The 23,557-nt window shown below is 39.2% G+C and overlaps 1 protein-coding gene across 3 annotated transcripts in view; it reads left to right on the top strand.

The window, feature by feature from the left end:
- The window catches only part of ccnd2a (cyclin D2, a), a 134,986-nt gene extending 111,577 nt beyond the window's left edge, over positions 1–23,409 (top strand). For 2 of the 3 annotated variants that reach the window (XM_057330442.1, XM_057330441.1), the window contains 4 exons: positions 8,185–8,400; positions 11,017–11,176; positions 15,783–15,931; positions 19,501–23,409. In XM_057330442.1, coding sequence (XP_057186425.1) covers positions 8,185–8,400; positions 11,017–11,176; positions 15,783–15,931; positions 19,501–19,677 — 702 coding nt within the window. In that variant the 3' untranslated portion in view covers positions 19,678–23,409. Of the gene's footprint in view, positions 1–5,899; positions 6,844–8,184; positions 8,401–11,016; positions 11,177–15,782; positions 15,932–19,500 lie in introns of those variants that run through there. The other variant, XM_057330440.1, reaches the window with a different exon arrangement.
- The last annotated feature ends 148 nt before the right edge of the window (positions 23,410–23,557 follow it).

The raw sequence follows: 23,557 nt of genomic DNA, 5'->3' as shown, positions 1-23,557 counted from the left end.
TGCCTAAACCCCATCTGCTTTTGCTGGTGCCCCACTGGTCCCAATCCAAGAGCACAACCAGATGACTAGGGCGCGCAAACCCACCTCAAAATGGCAGGTGTGAGTGTGAGATTGCAGAAGCATGCCAGGTACCAGCACGATGGGAACCGCAAAACGCTTGCATTTGGATCAGTGAACTGTTTGGAAATCTAATGTATCCTCAGAGTACATTCTTGAACTATTGCCTGCAGGTGGTTCTTAGCTGATACAAAATCAAGAAGTCTAATAAGTTTCAAGTTGGTTTGAAGCTAGAGGAGGATAAAGCTGTGTCTTCTCAGAAGGCGTTTGATCTCAACTGCTACATTGTTGACAGAGCTGAAGCCCCCAGATGTAACTTCTCAGGATGTTAGTGGAATTGATCGAGTCAGCCACGCACAGTCGGACTGGCATTTTTTGTGCTGACAAATTCTTGAGGGACACAACCTGCCCCCCGAAACGTCCTTGCATTCTCCGGCTATGCTTTTGTTTCTCTGTTTGGGTTCTTTTGCTCGGAGGGAAAATAGGCACTGGACTGGTAAAGTATCTGCCAGCAGCTGTCGCATGAGTGACAAACTCAAGGGCTTGTGATATGAGAGGCACTGAGGAAGATGCTGCTGTGGCTGAACGGCTCTGTGCAAAAATCTGCTCTGTGTTCTAAGAAAAGACCTGCACTAGGTGTCTCGGACACAAAAATATTTGCACTCAGAAAGGTCTGACCAATCGTTCTGACGAATGTCAATCATGTTTATAGAAGGATTTTGTGGTCAGGGTGTGGGAATGCTTTAATGTTGGTTATAATGCCGGCAAGGGGGCTTTTCATTTCAAAAGTTTGACAGGGATCTACATTGTCATTTTAGGCTAGACAGGCTATATCTGAAGAAAATGTCTGTCAACACATTGTCCAGGTTGGCTTTTGAAGTCTATAATGACGATGGGTTGAAAAATAACATACATTCCTGCTTTGTTTTTTTTAGTTAAAGTGAAGAAAATCCTCCTACTGAGGATATGTGAGAAGCAGGTTTTTTGACCGCTCCAACTTGATTATGCTCTAAATAGTTGTTGCTTAAAGGTTTGGTGCACCTGTTTGCTAAAAATAAATTAGATATAATTGAGAAGCAGAGTTACAACAACCTCACCAGCTTGTCAACGATACTCTGCTTTTTCAACAGATATTAATCTTTGTGCACATCATAACTTATTTGCTTAAATAAAAACATTTCCAGACAACAATCAGATGCTTCCCTTTTTTATTTAAAGGAATTTTTAAGGGTTTCAGGAACAGGAACTTAAAAAAGTAATTAGTTATAGTTACTAGTTACTTTTCACAAATAGTAATTGAGTTAGTGACTGAGTTAATCATTATAAAAGTAACTAATTACCAGGGAATGTAACTATTGCGTTACCTTTTAAAAAATAAAATATGTCAAATAACTTGGATGCCCCCAATATTAAATATGTTAAATGAATAAAATGAAAACTAAATAGTATAAATTATTTATATAAAACATTGTCTAATCATGTTTAATCATCATTTCTAATAAAAGTGTACACACTAATCTACACTATTTTATTGTTGCTGTGGGTAAATGTGAGAGACACCTATTAAATTAAATATTTTATATATCAATACATTATTATTGTAAATATTATCGTTACTATGCTGAAACAATAAAACACAATAGAATAATTCAGAACTTTTGCTGTTTATTGCACAGACCACAGCTGATCAACAAATAAGTCTGAAAATAAACAACGCTTCTAAAGACACCATCATCAGTTGTGAAGACAAACTTCACAACTGCTAGACATACTGTACTGTACTACTTATTTTTCATAGTTTCTTACAAAAGTAAATATTTTAATAACAAGAAATGCTCTTAATGTTTTGACTTAATTGTAGTGTCATATGTTTTACTGCGCAGCATGGATGTATACGTTTTCAGCACGTTTCAGTGTGGATAGGCAGCATTTGGAAAACACTTGAAAACGCTAGTGTGGTGGAAGACCGTTTTAAAAGGAAACCTCAGTTTTCAAAGGGAAACGTATGGACAAGGTCTCAGCTACTAATTTTGTTGGGGCATGTGACGATGTGAGGTGCTTCATTAGATTAGAATTGCTAGCCACCGACGTGGAGCCTCTTTTTTCCTGGGAATAAGTTGCACGTTACATACACATTCCTTGTGTTTCACCATAACGAGGGAAAGTAGTGCTTATATATCCAGTTTGCGAAAGCTACATTTGAACTTGTTGCTCTTGCCATCGCTCTCAGACTCCTATCCGTTGGTGGTGTACTTTGCGACTGGGTTTGTGTGTGAAAACCTGCCCTAAAATGTACTATAAGCCAATCATCATCAGTTATGCGGTTATCTCCCACCTCCCAACACACACACAGCAGAGAAAAAAACTTTGCAGGTCCTTTGGATGAGAGACAGCCTACTCGGATGAAAACTGCTTCAGTGAGCTCAATTATAGTAACGCTGCATTTTCTTGTCAGTAACGGTAATGGCATTGTAACGGGGAACAGTAATTCGTTTGATTACTCGTTACTGAAAAAAGTAACGAGTAACGCTGTTTGTTTATAACTCCGTTATTGCATCACTGTTCAGGAATCTCCTCCCAATGAATGTTAAGTTGAACCTAAACTTTAAACAGACAAAAGGTTTTGTCAATGAAAATGTACTGAAAGGGAATAGAGGGAGCAAATCAAGTATAGAATTATGACTTTTTCAAGTTTCCCAAAACATCTCAAATGAATAGGCCTATAAAAGTTCCAAAGAATATATTTTCTATTGCATTGTATTTGAAAGCTACTATCAAATTAAAATATTATTGACATGTGTTACTATAATTATTTATGCATGTTAAATTTGTTCTTCATAGTTGAATGATTAACATAATATTTTACAGGAAATATATAATTATTTAAAAAACTTCCATGGTAGTTTAAACAGTAGCTATTTACAGTAACAGGAGACAAAATAAACTGTCAATTAATGAAGCATATCGCTTATTTGTTTGATGGATGGCTAAACGCTCTTGTTTTCATTCAGTAAGGACATCTGCAGTTGCTCAACCACAACATTTTAACTGTGAGAAATCTGTTATTTTGCTCTTTCTTTAAACTATGAATTTACATTTCTCTTTATTGTTTTGTTGAAGATAATTGTTGTTTGATTTTTTTAAAAACATTTTAGAAATGGTTATAACTGAAAGACAATTCTCCAGTAAATAATTTATTTATTTGTAATGTTATTTAACATAATACAAAACTTTGATTAGTGATTGTAAAAATAAGAATAATTTGGTTATTTCTCTAGTATACTCAGATAAGTAGATCTTGTACAGTATATATATAAGCAATATCCTATACAAATTCATGTTGTTGTTATTTTACAAAAAAATGAAGCTAAAATTAAATATAAAGCTAAAGTATAATTTAATTGAATGTTACAAGTGCACGATATTAGTTTTATTTAAAGATTTTTTGTGTGTAAAAATATTGTAAAATCTCAAATTAGTGAGCACCAATATTGTTTCAATGTGACTCAATATGTTTGATAAATTATTAGTAATTATTGTTATCATGTTTATTTGAGTTCCTAGCTTTTTATATTATTTTGTAAAATATTTCAATAATTTGGACCTGCCCTTCAATTTGTGTTCATTAATTGACTGTCTCAGTTTTGCAGAGATATTCTATATAAATATATGTAAATATATATTTATATTTATGTATTTTGTTTGAACAACAATGGTTTTACATCAAGGCAGTGTTTGTGTGCCTTAGACCCTTAGCCCATTGCACAAGATCAATGTTTTTATGTAAAGTTTATGTAGACCACTTGGAGCCAAGCAAATATTTGTGTTGGTTTCGATCCTGTTTCTAGAAATAGGATGCTTGTTTTAACATGACTCTGGTGCCATTTATTTAATATTACCCATTATTTTGCTCAGTATAAGGTTATTAAATCTTAAAACATTATAACTTGAATATATGGAGGATGTAAAGTCTGAATGAATTTAGAGTTTATCTAAGCTGTGCGACCTCCCTGATTTATGGAAACAAAAATAACACAAATGAATGTTATAAATAACCTAAATATAAAATATACAATGATATTTGAAGGATCTGGCAAATTTTGTCTGGGTGTGTCTTCACGGATATCGCGTTAATTGTAGGCATCCGGGAAATAGCATGAGCTGTTGAGCCCAGTGAGAGCAGCGCGTGTGTGACGTCATTTTCCGCGAAAAAAACAGCATGGTCAGGTTAGAAGAGAGAGAGGCGTGAATCTTAGAAGAGCAGGAACATAGACACTTGAATCAAGCTGTATTCAACCTTTTTGACGTTTATTTGAGAGAAGCTGTAAATGATACGCGTCTTTACTCGACATGGGCTTATATAAAGAATTTGTTTACAAAAAAGACATTTACCGACATAATAAATGTTAAAAGATGCGCCTAATGTCGCCAACTGTTTACAATGAAAACAACAAAAATATTTGTCTTCCTAAACGTCTTATATATATGATTCAATAGGCAGATATAAATGTCGATTTATTTTGCATAATAAAGTTTAAATTACAAACCACTGAATAGGAAGTTAAAACGTTTCTTATACAGACGGATCTTTATATATTGTGTGTCTTTATGGAAATGAGAACAGTCCTTTAAAAAACCTTCCAACGTCATGTTTAATGTCCTTTTTTAGGAAAGAAACCTTCTACTAAGCAATGTACAAAATTAATTATTAGTTTTATTATACAGTGTTTAAACAGTAAATATCGGAAATCATTTAAATGAGACAGAACATGTGTAGAAAAGGTGCATCCTTGAGGTTTAAACACGCAGAGCTTAGAGTTCGAAGCCAGTAGGCTAATGAACGTTTTGATGTATGAAACCCTTTCATAACTCCTCGCATTACCGAAATTTGACGTGTCGGTGGCGTACTGCAACACTTCATTTTAGATAAAGAAGGCACATAGTTTAAAGGGGTATCAAAATGACTGAATGTTTCATCTTTTAAGTCTTTGGAATTACCTCATTATGCTCAGAATTATCATATCAATAATCATTATTGCGTTTGCAGTGTAGAGTGGGGATGAAATGTCAATTTATTATTTAACTTTGTAAATTAGACTTTATAAGTTATATCCAACCAATTAGAGACATGTTCAAAAAATCTGTTTATAGTTTATTTTGCACTTTTTGCATCAACTGTAATCCCCTGTAATATTTTTATCTGTTACAATATGGATCTTGTAATCATAATGTTTTTCTAAGCATCGGTTAGGGTGTAATGGTGTCGCTCTGCTAGATTTTTATAAATTTACTCATGACAGCTGCGCGCGGCAGGCTCCGAGAACTAATAATGTTAATCAGGTGATCGGTAAGGATTAACTTCTTCCTGACATGTTGAACTTCCACAGTCTGCCCAGTAACAATATCTGCATGCTTCAGACGCGCGCAGAAGAACTATTGGCTATATGCAAATGACAAAGGGGAGGAAACAATCTACACCGAATGAAAAAAATGTTTTAAAGAGACATTTCCTATAACATCTCAAGTGTTTAAACGAAACAACTGTTGCCTAAGCACACGTGGTCTGCTTAGTTCTTGAGAATCAGAGTAATACACTGTGTCGAATCTCGAGATGTACCTTGATCAGTTTACAAGATGTTCCATAAGGTCTCTTAAATAAGTTAACACGATTTATTTGCAAGTTATTTGTTATGCAAATGGTTGTACTGCTGTAGCTCAACTGTTGCTTAAATGAGTTATTGCTGTGAAGTTTTCATTGAAATCATTCAGTCGCATGTTTGGTGGCAGGTTGCAATTTTGGAAGGCTTACAACTCTGGTCAGGATTTTCAGTCCTAAATGGAGACAATGCTGTATAGAATGCATTGAGCAGCTCGAGAGAATAATTCTTCAGCTGCTATCTCTGAAGAGAGAGCGTTGCTTCACGCTTTCGCTGCATTTCCTAGAAAGCTATCTCATTGACCACAGGCGTAGCTGCTTCGTGTAAGATAGCCCCATTTAGCTTCTGTGATGATGAGGTGACGTTTAGTCTTTTTAAAGACAAAACTTTTTAAAGTTTCTGGCTATTTTTGTTAAAGTTTCATAAAAATGTGTCACCATGTAATATTGCAGTTGGCTATGCGAAATCATACAATTACACAGTGTGTGTGCGTGTGTGTGTGTTTGTTTGTTGCCGTGGCTATGTTTATGTTTGTGTTTACCTGATGGTGTCATTATAACAGCTGCGCGTGACTTAACATACGGCTTCATCCATATAGCAGGCGATATTGTCTTTCTTTCCATGTTGTGGGGGCTACTGATTATCTGATAACCAGAGCGATAGGGGAGGAAAAAGAAGAGGAAGACTGAACATGTTGCGTCTGGCCAATAAAACGATTGTGAAGCTTGCGTCACAGCATTGCAGACCTCAAATGTTGCAGAGCAGAGAAAGAGACTAGTGGGGAAAAGTTTGCAAAGGAACAGGACTAACCTGGACAGCCCTGTAGACTCATTTTATATGCCGGAGAAGTCCTTTCTCCTCTTTTTGTCATTTCGCAACCATCGTATTTTAAAGTTTATAGACGTTATTGACATCGAAAAGGACTGTAACAATCATGGAACTTCTTTGTCTCGAGATGGACACCATTGTAAGAGCCCGTCCTGACCCGAATCTTCTATATGATGACAGGGTCCTACAGAGCTTGTTGACGATCGAAGAGAGGTTTCTTCCACAGTGTTCATATTTTAAATGCGTTCAGAAAGACATTCAGCCTTTTATGCGGAGGATGGTGGCAACTTGGATGTTGGAGGTTTGTAGTTTACTTATCCGATCATTTCCGTGCTTACGTCGTATCTTCCAAACGTTTGTTGTTACTCTATTCTGTCATGCTACCATTGTAAAGGGAAAAAGTTGAGCTCTAGTAATATTTCCGAAAGAACAGATCCGATTTTGCTGGCTATTAATTTTATTGCAGCCATGAGCGCTGATCTTGGACCGGGTTCACGATTAGATTAGTAGGGGATGCATGTTACGAACATATGTCAGCGACCATAAGCGCGTTTATCTTAATGTTTTCGGTAGCGTTTACACAGAGGAGAGAGTTACGCTTAATGTTATTTATTTATTTTTAGGATAAATATTTCCATGCACACGTATGCACTTCAATGCTTGCCGCTGCGCTTCTTCTCCTCTCGCATCGCCATGTTGGTTTTTCTTTCACAACAACTTTATCGCTACAAAATGTTCGTAACAACTCTTTACATGTGCATGACCTGATAAACGAGCGTTTAAAGTGTATAGTTGTGGTTGATTATGGCGTGAATTACTTTGCTACAAATTTGTATATATATTTTTAAATATATGGTTGCGGAAGGGGCGAGGGCCGTGCTGTTTAACCCATGCTGATCGAAGTCTGTAGTCTCGGAAATAAGTTCGGTTTTTGTCCGAATATTTCATATTTCTTGTCAATAAGTATTGAAAACGTTAGAGGACGACCTAAGCTTTATTTTCATGTTGTATATGCTCAGTTGAGTCATGCAGGATAATTTATAAAAATATTTGAAAAGAATATTTCGGTCCGACGGTGACGCACTCATGTAAGACCGCATGTTACTTCGTTTCAAAAACGCTCTTTTAATCATATATAAATTCGATTTTACACTCTGTGAATTGTCGGGAATGATGTGAAAAGGTCTGCTGAATATTTAGATGTATGAATAGCCGACGTGGGCAATTTATTTATATTTTTAAATATTTTATGAAAATATGACGAATTAAAAAAACAGATCCCGTACTGTGTTGCATGGGTGTTTTTTTGGCTCGAGTGATTGTGACTTGAATTCATTTCTTACTGAATGAACCAAAGGCATTTTGACAAAGACTTTAAAGTGCCGTTTTCATCGATTAGAAATATACAGTTATCATATATGTAAACATAAGAAATACGAGTTTTTTTTAACAATCCCCAAACTTACATGACGATTTGCAAACATATATCTGCATATGATTGACAATGCTATGTATTTCGTTTATCATGTCATGTTAATTATTTTATACATATAGTCGTCTAGAGTAAAATAAATTGGGGATTAATTTTGTTGCGCCACGTGCATCTTTTCCTCTTAACTAAGTTATGCCCTGCCCTTTCCAGGTCTGCGAGGAACAGAAATGCGAGGAAGAAGTTTTTCCACTGGCTATGAACTACTTGGACCGATTTTTAGCAGTGGTACCAACAAGAAAATGTAACTTGCAATTGCTCGGCGCAGTATGCATGTTTCTTGCGTCGAAATTGAAAGAGACGCGTCCCTTAACTGCAGAGAAGCTGTGCATCTACACCGATAACTCAATCAGACCACAGGAACTTCTGGTAAGCTCCAAATGCACTCTTTGATTGCCAAAGTCTAAAATCTGTAGGGATTGCTATAGGTAATGGCACACTTCCTTATATTCAAAATATGAATTACTAATGGTTTATTTTTAATTATTCATCAACATACCTACAGGAACAAGCTGTTAGTTTAATTTGTCATCTTATTTTAAAAAAGCATTTCAAGTAAATGTAAAAATATTATTTATTAATAATTATAGGGTTTCTTGGATTTTAAACTGTAAATGTACGTAAACCAGTAATGTAATGTTTAAATCCACTATAAAGAAAGACTAGGTTATCTTCGGCGAAATATTAAGCCGTCTGATGGATGTTCTCCACAAAAGGATCAACTGTAGGGCACAACAGGACTATTACGCCATCTAGTGGCAAGTATGCAACCCACAACTATATAACAGGGCTGATGTCTTGTTTCACTTGTAAATACTACCAAACTAAACCTTGCTAAACCTTTTATACCAGTTCATAAATATTATTTTCAAAAGCCCTAAATGGTGATCTGAAATGGCTTTCAATTGACACACAATCATAACAACCATCTTGTTAAGATCATATCATTTTTAATCTTCTGGTATGATGTGCATCCATGTTGGCACAAGTTCAAGGAAAAACAGCGTACTGATCATTTGTACAAGACCCATAGGCATGAAAACAAAATATTCAGAACAGTACAGTGTGGCATAAGAAGTTTTGACTGTGCCTAACTGCTTTCAGAACAGTTGTCAGGGAGTTTTTCTTAGCTCTGATGACACTACTAGCTCATCAGTGTCATTCTGACGGAGATGGGTGTTAGCACAGGCCAAACATAAAATTATTAGAGCCCTCAGCAAATTGCCGCTGCGGGCGACCTGTTTTTTTCACAGCTTCGGTCTACTGTTAGTTTTTTGCTGGAGCTGCTGCTGGTCTGCAAAGTATAACAGATGCAGGAAACCGGAGATCAGCTGTCACAGTCACATCTTCATTTTTGTCCTCGCAAGCTGGCAAGAAGTTCTTGTAAATGCAACCACAGTGACAGCCTGGAGAGGAGGGCTCAAAAGGAGGAAGTGGGTTCCTGCGTCAAGGTTCTGTTGCAAGAGTGTCACAGTGAGCTTTAAGGCTAGTCTCACATCACTGGTGAAATGACACTGGACTGTTAAGTAGTCCTTGATGTTGTCCTTAAGTTACTTTAAAAGGTGTTTGCAGTCGTTTAAAAATTGTATGCAGAATATACAATGGACAATATGTAGCGTTGAGTCTTTCTTGGTTGATTCAGTCATTAGCCAGCATTTCACTGATGTATTTAATGTCCCTATTGTACAAATCTTTAAAGATTGACCGAATACAAAGACATATTCTGCTCATAGTTTACATTCCACATACCCCTTTTGGGGTACCAAATCCAGATACATCAAGAACATTTTAATGAGCGATTGTGGTTCTAGCATGTCATCGCACTTTATGCTCATATCAGCCACCTCCCCTTAGAGGAACGTGTAGCTGTTTGACTGTAGGGTGAGTCACTTGCCTTGAAATCCAGCAGAAAGGAAGTGGAGAAATCATGCATCAGCGGTTGGCTGCCATTGTGCTCTTGCTCACTTAGGAAGCTGTTGCAGAGGTATGAAGTTCGGCATGATACAAGGTCAGTGGTTTAGAGCGGTTGTGAAGGCGTACGAGTCTTAGGCGGTAATGGCAACCATAATGGGCCATCTCATGACTGAGATGCATGTGGTTCGCTTATGGAGAAAACCACCTCCATCTGAGTGAGCGTTTAGTCACAAGGACTGTCCCTGCAAATGCAATTTTTCCCCAATTAGTCACTTATTCACCCCACTTCAAACAGGAAGGGGGAGTGGTTTCACGAGGGTTGCACTATTCTTTACCGAAGCCAAATGACAGTGAGCATCCTTATATTAATCACTGAGTTAGGTCAAAGTAAGTTCAAGCATCAGGAGTTCCTCAGTGTTAGTAAAACTTGTCAATATTGTCATTTGTCTGATCTCAATGGTAAATTTACCACAGTGGCAAACCTACAATCCATATCACCCATAGAGAAAAGGCTTTAAACCTAAATTTGTTTTTTTTTGGAACTTGAAGCACAGATTATAAATAGGCTAATAGTATTGAACATTTAACTTCTTGTACTTGAATTCGGCATGCTATGAGGGAATGTACCTCTTGCTGAATAGTTTCTATTACGTGATTGGTGCTTGAAAATTCCAGGTGACTCATTTGTCAACTCAAATGCATCTGCATTCAGCCTTGTGGCTTTCAAGATCCCAGCTTGTGCTGTAGCTTTGCATAGCCAAGGCCAAATTATGCCCTGCTTTCAGTCTGGTTCCTTAGACCAGCTTATTGTATGAGCGAACTGGCGCAGACAAAAATAAATTTAGCCCCTAACAGGTATTAGCAAATCAGTTTTTGAAGCCTTCTGTCTGAATGGTCAATACAGAATAGTATCCCAACCCCTGATATCTTCTCTAGAGGATATTTACATCTTGTGAGAATCCTGCGTAGTGATGAGTCAGGTACCGCTGGGATGATACTGTATATTTGTGTCAATTCAGTCAAATGTACTCCGTACTTGTCTTTGATCCAAATACTGATTTATATTTACAGGAATGGGAGCTGGTTGTCTTGGGCAAATTGAAGTGGAACCTGGCTGCTGTCACTCCAAATGATTTCATTGAGCATATTATAAGGAAACTTCCACTGCCTGAGGATAAGCTGGATCTGATCCGTAAACATGTGCAGACTTTCATTGCTCTTTGTGCAACAGGTAGTGTATTCAATACATAAATAGAATGTATACTTTGTATTTGTCTTCCTTTGATGTGTTATAAGTATGAGGGATAAAAGGTCCACTGCCAGGTGCTTGTTCTTCATCACTTCAGTAAGTGTGGCAAACTATCCACATTTACTTCTCGTAAAACCTTAAATTAAAGCTGACTTATGTGGGCTGGTATCTTTGGTTACTTTATGCAGGTTCTCGTCGTGGGCAAATGATCAAATGCCATCTCATTACATTCATGAGAAACTATTTGGACTAAAATAGTGATGTGCAATGGAGAGAATTTCTCTGAAAGTCTTACGTGTTAGTATGTTTGGTGGGCATATCAGTGACTAGCCCTGAATGCAGTGACACTTCAAAGGGCTGTTGTATAGTTAAGAACATTCCTCTGTTCTGGTGAGCCAATGGTTAGGCTATTTCTCCTCTTGGAGGTGGGCTACCTTTTATAGATCAAACATGAAGATGAGAGGCGGGTGAGAAAACGTGAGCGTATTGTTCCAGCTGAGCCAAACACTGAAGCATGTCATGTTTTCATATCTTATCCCCACTTCTCACGCCTCCCAGATGCTCCGGGGCATGACTACTTTCCCATAATCGGGAGCCTTTGTGGGGCTGGTTCTCCCAGCCAAGCCTGCACCCTACATCACCATAGGCGGTAATGGGATCCAGTGCACCACCCTTCTGCTTCACTCTTCCTCCCTGGGGTTGCATAGCTCCCCAGGAACCTCAGGAGTGACTCCAACTTTGAGAAAAGTAGAATATGAGTAAGATTGGGAGAGGGATAAACAGAGGCTTGGTCATTTTAATATGGATTCTGCTAGTGAATTCTGCAAAACATAGAACATTTGTTGCTGCTTTGACATAAGACGTAGACAGAATGCATGCTTGCATTTTGACATAATCTGTCCCTTAGTAGGATGTGCATTGGGAATAGTTCTGATAAGAAGAAAGTTTAGCGATTTGGTTTGAGAAATTGCTTATTCTAGTCTTACACACCCCTTTTATAATATCTTGAAAAATCTTTTGTGTCGAGCAATACACAAACTAGTTTCTAGTTCAACAACAGGGATTTAAGGGGTATCCGAAAGTTTTTAATTGCCAGGCAGATGTCTTGACTGCTACGTCTCTTTCCCCTGTACACTGTGCATTCTTTGGCATCCCCCTCTTTTCTCAGACATGCATAAATCAAGGCCCCTGTATCTGAATGATAAAAGGAGAGAAGAGTGTAGGAAAAAAGGAAGCTAATTTTTAATGGTCCCTCGCTTTTGATAAAACAGTTCCGTTCAGGACACTTGGTGAGATTTGGTCAGGCAGCGTAGACCGGTTCAGTATTAATTAATAACACGGAGGGCTTTCAGAAATATGCAAATGGCTGGAAGGCTTAGCTAGAGACCGCAAAAAAGGGACAAAAGCAACGACCCCACATTTCATATGCAGAGGCATGTTAGGGGTCAGTGCAGAAGGAGCACCCCGATAAAGTCTTTCTCCGGAGGGCAGTTTGACGCTGGCCTGCGCAGGAACAAGCTCATTAAAAGCGATTATACCCCATTCTTTCTGTTAAACACCAAGCACCCCATCTGCTTCTCCTTCACAGGTCTCCTTCACATTCAAAACCACAAGCAACTTTATAAAGTCATGATTTGACCAATATTTACTCTAAGCCGAAATGTTCTGTAAAACAGGAAGGTCTCATAATACAGAGGGCAAACCTGGAACATCAGGCAAGTTTTAAGCTGTCCTAAGAAAAATCCTTTACGAAATGTATATAAATAATATAACTAGTGACCGTTGGGGAGTTCATCAGGACTGAAAAGGAAATCTACCAATTATATGTCATTTCTGGTTCGAGATCTCGTTTGAGTTCTGTTTCCTCCTACACCGGCTTGACTGCTGTTGCTCAAGACTCAGCACTGGAGCAAGACTGAAACAAGTTGTTACAGGATTTTAACAGTCAAGAAGGATTCTCTTGATAGCAATGACCAGCCCACCTCTTTTGATGATGAGATTACTTAAAATTAAAGATTTGTGATAGATTTTTTCATAAAATGTTAATGAAAAGTTAGTCAATAATATTCAAAACTGTTCAGATCTGACCTGTAAACAAGTTATTGTGTCATTCAGTTACTCTGCACTGATTGCACTTCCTTAAGCGTCATGTATACTTGACTTTCAGCGTCCATCTCGCGCACAAACGAGCATTGAGCTCAATCACGGATAAACGAGTTCGACACATTCGTACACTCCTGATGGTGAAAATTATGTCATGCAGGCGGCGCGAGGACGCGGACGGCCGGACTATACTTTTGCCTTTACAGTCCCATAATGAGACGCAACATGGTTGAGTAATTAAAATATAATTCATTTTAAATACATTTAAACGAATATTTATGCTAGGTGGTGCCAGAGTATGCCAGAGCGTCTTGCTATTCGACAAGAGTATACTTTCTGTCTTTAGGCTCCCTCACTCGCATGCTCTAAGTGACTCGTTCCATTTGACTGTGGCCTGTGGTGGGTGATATATTATGATGCCAAATTCAAAATGTTTATGTTTGATCTTAATCAATCGGCCAAATATGGCCGCTCAAAATGGGACTTTCTGTAAACCCGACAACTAATAAGCTTTGCGTCTGTATGGAAGCCTGGCAGCTGATTTATTGCCCCTCAAACTCTCTTTGGCTTTTTCTCAACTTTCCGGACGCTAAATTAATTTACAATTTAAATGCATAAACAGTGCATTGCACCCACCAAGGAGCTGGCTGTGTTGGCACAGGTCTGGGGATGCAGTGTGGCAAGGGCAGGAGAATGGTCCATTGAGGGGGGTGAGAGGCAGGTGTACCAGGCCAGCCAGCCGCCGCTTACTAGGAGCCTTCCATCACAGGCGTCCCCACTCAGCTACATACACTGTTTATCCTCTGCATGAATATCAATGAAGGCGGGCAGAATACAGCCATTCTTCCATTACCACACTCACAAACCAGAGTGTCCAGCTCTGCCACTAGCACGCGTGTACTCTTGTTTCCTCAACAAACCTGTCTCGTCAAGAGTGTGAAAAATCAGATTGCAGCCCACTAAGCACGCACGAGCTGTGTGTGGGCACCTATTTTCAACTGTATGTTTTTGTCTCCTGTTGCAAAAAAAGAGTCGCAATGCAATTTGTTTTGTCCTACTTCTGCTTGGCCAGAACTCATCCGTGATAATTTTTTCTCTGGCTTGGATTCAACTACAAAAGAAAGAATGTATAATAAGTTCATTTATTTGTCAACACTCCGCCGCGAAATGAGAAAACGGCTGGCTCTGAATGTTAAGAAGGCCATGAAGGGATGGCTCGTCAGCTATCAAAGGGCCCGCGTCTTTGATTTTTCCTAAAAAGAAAGGGGAAGAAAAATCACCCTCAAAGCCATCACATGCCGTTTGCTTTGCAATTGAATATGGCAATATGGTAATGCAGAGACTGCCAGGGAGTGTGGGACCGTGAGTCCAGAGGTGGCCCTGCATCAGAGGAATGGCACGGGGGAATGGAGTGGGTAGGAGGCTCTATTCTTTTGCCAAAACCTTACGAAGGTCTGGACAGCGACTAAAGAATGATGCTTAGAGAAGCGTTGCCCCCCTCAGTCACCCCTGCTGTCTTAAACTCGACAACACCCTCCCCCAACACCCATCTTTTGTGCAGCCTGTCGGTTTTGAATTGGAATCCACAGAGAGAGCTTGATGTTGCATCTCTCAATTGGATGAGATGAGGTGATGATTTTGGACAATGAGGCCACACTCTCTTGCTCACTAGACCCAGGTCCGCCAGCGGCCACACTCAATTAATATGCTAAAACATAGCGGCAACGCTGACACAAATCCAGGGCTGTTGTAACAACAAAGCCTAAGCATGTGTGCCATTCATTGGCCCCAACCTCAGAGACTGAGGTTGAAAAAAATGCTGAAAAACAGACTGAAAGGGGGAACCGTAGAAAAAAGAAGACAGACAAAAATCAATGAGGCAGGGGGGCAGACGGCCTAAGCTGTTCAACTCTCACTGCCTGTTTATTCTCTTCTCGTCTTTTTTTCATTCGCTCTCTCAGTCAGTCGTCCTTTTGGGCTTCAGGCCCGTTCACAAGCTGTCTTATTTGCATTATGAATGACAGCGAGAAAGCTAACAAGGTTATTGGTCTTTGAGATGTACGCCTGTGACCACACGTGGAAAAAGGACCTACAGCAGTGAGCACTGGCAGGGGGACTGTGGCTCTTTATTCCACCCTTTCCGAAGGCTATAGGGCTTTTTTTCAGGGAGCACACGATTTACTTAGGAGCTGGAAGAAAAGGGGCCGATCTGCAAAGGGTGACCAGAGGAGAGGGATGGGGTGGGGTGCTTTTCAGATTCGTTTCAAGCCAAGTGAACCCTCATTATCCTGGGCTGCAGTCATTAGCAAAGGACCGTGCACAGATCTAATGGAAAGAGCCCTTAATTATTAGCATGTCTGATTTTTGTTATTTTCTCAGCATAAATCACAATTTTGGATATAACTGTGCCTCTGTAGCTGTTTTATTAACTTTTTAGGAACTAAAAGCTTTACACATACTAATGCAAGGTATACTCTTCCTTTAGACTTCAGCTTCACCTTGTACCCTCCATCCATGATTGCGACAGGCAGCGTGGCGGCAGCTATCTGCGGCCTGCAACTCAACAGCACTAACCGTTCACTGTGGGGAGACAACCTTACAGAGTTACTCGCCAAGATCACGAACACAGAAGTTGTGAGTATTGCTCTGTAATGACAACTGCATATTTCACTACTGCAAGTTTTTATTAGTTATCACCATACATGGGATTAACTTGAAAAATATTTTTTGTGATAAGAAGATTCTTCAAAAGAAATATGACCATAATAGCAAATACATTGGTAATCTGTGGGGTGAATGCTGTTGTGCATGTGCCGTGAGAGGAGCCTGTGCATTTTTCCCTATTTACTCAATGGGCTTGTATCCAGCTCCAATTCAATTTCACATTCAGTCGCTGAATTACTGGAAGTGAAATGGGATTGACCCTGACTGAGAGAGTGTAAGGACAGAATCCACAGGGCTAGGGGAATGTGTCAGGGATACTATGGCTTTACGCAAATGACTTGCATACAAATTCACACATACAGTACTCTACTGGAGGACCACCTCATTTAGTCCTTCAGTTTCTTTTTAAAGCAAAACGTATAAGCAAATAGAACAGAAATAAGATTGACAATAACACCGGAACCATGCCTGCCCTGACCAGAAGAAGTCAACTCTTTCCAAGATACCCTAGAATGCACTGTTGCTGGTAGAGTGCCTGCTGCCCCAGCGTGCGATGTGTGAAGTTGTACACCATGGCAGAGGAAAAACAAATAGTTGTCCGGAGCAGTAAAAGGTGTTCAGTGTCTAAAGAGTGTGAGGTCTAAGGCAGAAGGAATGTGTTGCCTGCTCTATGAACAACTTGTCACATTGCTGGATGCCAACAAGCCATACCTTTGAAAATATGCAGGTAGGGTGAATGCATGCAACTCTGAGTGGACTCAATTGAGTCCAAAGAGATGGACAAGGATGTTAATCATAGACGTTGTACACTCTGGCAGAAGTTTGTCAAGTGTAAATCTGAAAAATGTAATGGCTACATGCATTTTGCGAAAGTGTCCTGTGAAAACATTTTCAATACATAATTCTTGGGAGTTAGCTGATCTGTGATCCAGGCTAACTTTAGAAGCAATGAGATATGCTAGAAACTGAGACAGTTTAAGATCCTATAAGTAAGATGTTTGTGTACAGAAAACCTTTCTTACTAGTGAGTCTGAGGGTCATCCAGACTAAGGCAGAGGTTGGGAGGTGAGCGGTCAGACAGAGTATGAAGGAAAGTCAAGCTAATGCCAAATGATACTGCCAGACTAACCACGGGAACCCTGCTGACATTTGTTGTGTCCAGTGCCTGCAGTTTCCAGCAAACACATGATAGGGGCAGTCAGCTTCTTCCAGTCATCTTAGGAATGTGTGTAGCCTATGATACACCTGATGAAGCATACTCTGTGCAGCAGTAAGTACACAGTTGAATGCCAAACCTGGCTGAAAAATTGGCTTAAGTTTGCACAAATACTCTATGGTATCATAAAGAAACAACATAAATTCTGCCAGACACTTGTAACAGTGTTCCCTGGCACTTTGTTCACATTTCCTTAAATATGGCTGGTTTTGAATGATTGATGAATTTGTGGTGTCAGTTGAATTACGTTGGTAGCATGGCTTCATATGTCCGCTTAATATGTCCTAGGATGGGTTTACATAAACTAAGGTTTCAGAAACTGATGTGCATACTGAATGTACTGCTAATGCACAGTGAGAATTTCCAAAAGTAGGTGAAAAGTTTGTAACTTTGAGTCTGGCATGTTGAGAATGCTCCTTTGCCTAAAGTCGTAATGCCTTAAACACTGTTATTTGCAGATGATTTTGTATTTTTAGAGAAGAACTGCACTTCTTAAAGCTTTTCTGGGTACACAGGATCATGTGTTAGGCCCTCTGGCCTCTTGCATTAGGCCTCTGGGACATCTTAATCCCTTTCATTTCTCAATGCTGTGATGGCCTTGCTCTGAACTCTGCAATCCTTGCTTTTATTTCCCAATAAAAAAACAGACATCTTCTCAGGGGCTACTTAAGTGGCTTCTTTGTGGTCTCTTGGTTTGGCTTTTTCTGTCCAAGATGGCACAAAGTGAGTGACATCACCACTATTACCGGTTCTTCAGTACAGCTGCATTTCTCTTATGGTTTCAATCTATTTTGACTAACTCATCTGACGTTTGTTTGGCTTGTTTTTGTTCAAGATGGCAAACGCTGAGTGACATAACAATGACAGTTATTTTTATCTAAAATTGCAATTGCCTTGATGTTTCAAACCATTTTCCTCAACTTGTTTGACTTGGTGGGATAGAGGGTTTATTTGATGATAGGAAAGGCATAGGATAGGGTTGGATTAAGCAGGGACCACCCGCTTCATGATGTATCAGTGCCACCCTCCTCTGGATCTAATCATTTAGAGCCTCTTCTATAGCAAGTCCTGGTTTTACCAGTAGTCACACATTGAAGCTATTAGAGTTGCCTGAATTAAGCCTTTGGGGCTTGGCGTGAGTTTGGTTCTGCAGCTATAAAGAGCAGTGCACAGGGAAATGTTTTTAATAAGTCAGCCCTGGCATTTTTGTGGTAGGACACAGGCAGTTCCTTTACATGTTTTATGCTTTAGTTAATTTTCTTGAATGAATTTAGTTTTTCATGACTAATAATGGCACACTGTGGTGGGAAACTAGGGAACTCTGGAGAGATTGCAGCCATTCACGTCATCCACGACATGAAAGACAACGCCCTGCTAGTGGCAGCGTTCTCTTCCTCAACTGAAGTCATAGACATCTCTGTCCAATATAGGGTTTAGGGTTGCATGCTTGCTGTCAGTCACAAAACAACTTTTTCTTGTGTGATGATTTCTACAGGCATGAAACACTTGCCAGACATAGGTTTGGACTTTGGGCCATCAGTTTTTAATTAGCAGTAAATGTCAAAGGAATGCAGTCTCTCCACAAGCAACACATTCTCTATAGGCCCTTCCCATGAGTCTTGCACAGCAAAACTTCCCACAGACGCCTGGTGTGCCTCAGACATACCCACTAAACAGGAAGAAGAACTTTGATCCCAGAACATCCATTTAGTTTCACTAGAGGGCAACAACTCTCATTTTGTTGACAGCATCCTAGTGTGTAAGCCATCTAAAATCATGACGTGTGCTCTTTGGAGTCACCAACTGTCTGTTTAAGCGGTTAATTAATTCTCATATTCTACCTATAAAAACTCTCTTGTCTAGTTTACAGCTCATGGTTTATTTCTATAGTACAGGAAGAAGACTCCGGTAGGTTGGAGTTAAGAGATCCCCTTAGGTCATTACATGCTGTTGTGAAAATAAGAGGGTGAAAAAGTAAACAAACGCTACACCATGTGGATGTATTTAACAGCTAATTGTGGTAGAGTTTTTGTTTTCACAGTTCACAGGACAATGTATAATGTTTTAGATGCATGCAATGTGATGTATGTGTTCATATGCACTAGTGTCAGGTAGAATTTAGTGCAATTCAATGTATTATTACATAACTGATCCAATTTTTATTAAATCTGACTGCCAACAGTGAATGATGGTGTAAGTTTACATTTCCTCTTACTTACACAGTATACCGAACTACTGCAGCATTTATTCTTTTCTGTATAAGCACAGACACTTCTCAGCATGTAACTGTTTGTTTAATGCCATGTATCTGATGCCGTTGCAGGATGTGCTAAAGGGATGCCAGGAGCAGATTGAGACAGTGCTGATGAATAACCTGAGGGAAGACCGCAGGCAGCAACAGAAACAGCAACAGCAAGAACAGGGTGCCCCCCGCAGCAAAGCACTTGATGTCCAGGACCAGTCCAGCACCCCCACCGATGTACGAGACATCAACTTGTGAGCTTGCTGCCAGAACGCTGCCATCAATCTTCAAGAAAAAAAACAAAAACGACAAAAAAACAAACAACCCCAACAAAAAGTGCTTGCTAGTCTTTGTAGAGTTTTATCTTTATTTTCCAGTAAAAATGCTCCCGTAATTTACGAAAAAAATTAAAGCTATTTTAGATACAAAATAGATATTTTTAAAACCATTTGATACTGATGCAAAAAGCTCTACGGTGCCTCAGACTCTTAGAAGGGAAGCGTGTAGTATTTTGCAAACTCTTTTGATTGTGTAAACATAATAATATGATATTTAATGCAAAAGTGATAGCATAAAGGGCTTTTCAAAATAGAGTCTACTGTATCGGACTGGCATGAAAGGGTACAAGAAGTGGGGCTATGTTTTTTTTCCTGTTTTGTTTTGGATTTTTTTTGGTTCATGTCAGAATGCCTGAACTTGAACACAGAGGTGCCATGAGGCTGTTAAATGGACGCACCCATTCACTTGGCTGTGTTCTGAAAGTGCATTAGGACCAGAAAGAGGGATTAAACCAGAGCAGTGAGACAGAACTCTTATGCTAAGAATTTAGCTCTTTTGCTAAAACAGCACGGGGGCTTATTGTTATGAGAATATTATTATTGTTAAACAAGCAACTTATTGTCTTGATGTTAAAGTTACAGACACTTCAAATAAGCTTTTGTCAAGCTGCTTGTGTGCATGCATTTATGTGTGGTGTATGTTGGCTCATGTATAAGTTACTCTATAATGGGCACTCTTATGCGAGTCATACCTGGGCTTTGTTTAATCATCCGCGAGTGCTTGGTGATTGAGACTGGCTCGATGGCGGACACCTGGTCAAAGGACTGGGCCAGGGGATAGAAAAAAATTCCACAATGCTTTTGTCTGCTTTTAAGGCCTCCTGTAACAGTGCCTTATATTAAATGCTTCTATTTACTGGCCTGGAAACTGCTTGAGGGCTGAGCCCAACCCAGTGCACAGAACAAGAGGAGGCAAGAAAAAGGAGCGGGCAAAGACGTTCCCTCGTATCTTCTAAAGGCCAGAAGAGTTGTTTTTAAGTTGTGGATGAAGTTGCACATCATTGCAGCCTCCCACTAAATCTTACAATTGTATTGTATACAGTCAGTCTATTACGTATTTTGTTGTGTGCGTGTTGAAGGAGGCTTAGGCTGGTTTGTGTTTGCAAAAACGGCTGGCCAAGGGATGTGTAGTGAAATTCTGGATTTGCAAACAAGCTTATGTGAATTCTACAAGCAGTACAAGAATGTCCAGGCAAGAATGATCATGGATGATGAAGCTTAGATTGTTCGAGGTGTGAAGCATGCTGCTGAGATTAGGACGCCGATATAGTTAGGAGGAGAAACAGGAAAGGAGGCCAAAGGTGAACAACAGCTATGGTTTCCGGAAATCACCTGATATTTAAGATCTTTAACCTATTTGTCTGTTTATTTGTTTGTCTTTTAGTTTTTTGTCTCTTGTTTGAATTACAGACCAGTATCTAAACCAGTTTGATTGACACTGCCAGCACATAACTGGGAAAGATGACTCTATCACTTTTAGCAGCAGAGTACTTTGAAAGCATATTTGCCATTGGGTAATAAATGGTTAGGGTTAAAGAGTTTTTTTCTTTTTGGGCTGGTTTCCCATGTTTAGATCATGGCATGTTCAGTTCATTAGCGTTAAGCATTGAAAACCAATGTTGACATTATGACGACAACAGCAACAAAATAACAGGAATTATTCAAACTAATACAAAAATGAAGACCAAAAACCAGACAACAAAAAGGCAGTAAACATTCAGATCGAAATGGAAGAAAAATGTTTGTTGATTTGCACGCTCCAAGGAAAGTTTTCTTGAAATTAGAAAAGACGAACTAGTGTAACTGCACCATTGCAGAAAACGTTTTATATAGTGCCTTGAGTCTGATGAAGACTTTTACCCTGTTTTGCTGTGCTTCGGTCAGACTGCTTGAGCATAAGATCCACTACCCAGTCATCCAAAATATGCTGCTTCCAAAGGTTGAACTGGTATGGGGTTTGGAAATTTCTAAAAGTCATTACAAAGTGGCTAAAAACAGGATGCATCAGCAGCACAGTACAGCTTTCAGATGCTGAATTCTCATAGCTTACCTTTAAAAGGGGCAGTCAAGCTTTGGTTTGTGTCCGTGTGTGTATGTGCGTGTTTTCGTGTGCATGTCTTTCTGTGGGTAAAGGAGATGGTGTGGATGCTTAAACGTACCCATCATGAACCTCCTTTCTCCAGAAATAGTTCTTAGCGACGCTTGAGTTTCACATTTCCTCCATCCTCACACCCAAACCCCTATCTATCTTATTGTATTAGTTTAGTCTGTCTTGTTATTTTCCCAGCTCTGCTCTGAAAATGAATTACAGTACTGTTATTTGATGGTATGGGTGGATATATGCTTTTGAGTTTGAATATGGACCCAAGTTACGTTCCAAGTTGCGTAAGGTGTATGATACTGTATTCCAAAGTGATGAGAGATAGAAAGGGTGTGAAGACATCAATCAAGTGTCAATATTGTTTTTGAGTTATTATTGTTTTTTTCCGCTGCTAAAAAGCTATGATTTTGTTTCATCTTATACACAAACAATAACATTACATAGTTGTGATGTCACATCAGTGTGCTGCTATTTTATAAACAATTGTATTATAATTATTTTACTGCTTACAGAATACTTTGAGAATACAGAAGTAGAGGGTAAAAGAAGAACATGAAACGAGTATTTGACTGGAAATGCTCTTTGTACAGTGTGCTCTTCTTAAGGCATGTTTCTTTACCTTGTAATCCTTTTTTCCTCTTCTTTCTGTGTCGCATTCTGTAAGTGTGGTATCTCTATACCTCAGGTTTACTGGACATAAAAGACTTTCTCATTACCTCAAACAACTCACAACAGTTTATCGGGAACCTGGAATGGACAAAACACAGAAGTTTTAATATTTCAGCTCTGTCTGGTGTGGTAAAATCATGGAAATTTGATTGATAAATGGCATTTAAGGTTCCCACCTGGACTTCAAAAATAGTGGCTGGAGGAGGGACGCAAAACAAGACCTGCGTGCATTATGAGTGGTTATGTCTTATGTTTTCAGCCTGTATCGATGGCTGCATACCTGTAAATACTGACCAAGCGGCAGTGTGAAAAGTCCTCCTCCCTCCACTATCACCATATCATGTACCTCAGTTATATCTGTTGCACAACCTCTGTTCAATAAATATCTGCTTTAAAGAGCGTGGTGCTATGTTGGTTCTCTTTTATTCTTCCCTTTTTATGATATGTACAGTAGTCTGAAGTCTGGATTACAACCGACGCAGTTCATAAATTCACATTTGGCAGACGCTTTTATCCAAACGCACTGAAGCTATAAGTATTTGCATTACCTGGTACTCTAACCCATGTTCTTGGTGTTGCTAGCACCATACTCTACCAGCTAAGCAACAGGAACACAAAACCAGAGATAAAGTACATTATTTTAGTTTGCGGTTTCATCTTCCAGAATTCTCTGCTGACCAATTGTCACAACAGACTTGTGGGGAAGAATAAAGAGGTACCCTAACCAGGTTGAATAAATGAGTGATGACATGAGGGCTTGGAAATTCTGGATTTTCTTCAGATTTCTGTTAAACTCCAACCAAATCTGTCATTGAGAGTATGATTGAAGTAAATTGAGAGGACATGCTGTATGCTAAGGTCAATAAACTTACCATAAAAAGATCTTCGCCTCCTGTTCTCCTTATTTTAGTCATTCAGTAGCATCTTAAACGTCGTCAAAACGAACAATAAGTCCAACATTTTGTCAAACATAAATGTGAGTTTGCATTTAAACACATAACGCCTAAACTAAAAAAGTAGATAAACAAAT

Source organism: Triplophysa rosa, linkage group LG3 (assembly GCF_024868665.1).
Source record: "Triplophysa rosa linkage group LG3, Trosa_1v2, whole genome shotgun sequence".
NCBI lineage: Eukaryota > Metazoa > Chordata > Actinopteri > Cypriniformes > Nemacheilidae > Triplophysa > Triplophysa rosa.
This window is presented reverse-complemented; position numbering and strand designations above follow the sequence as displayed.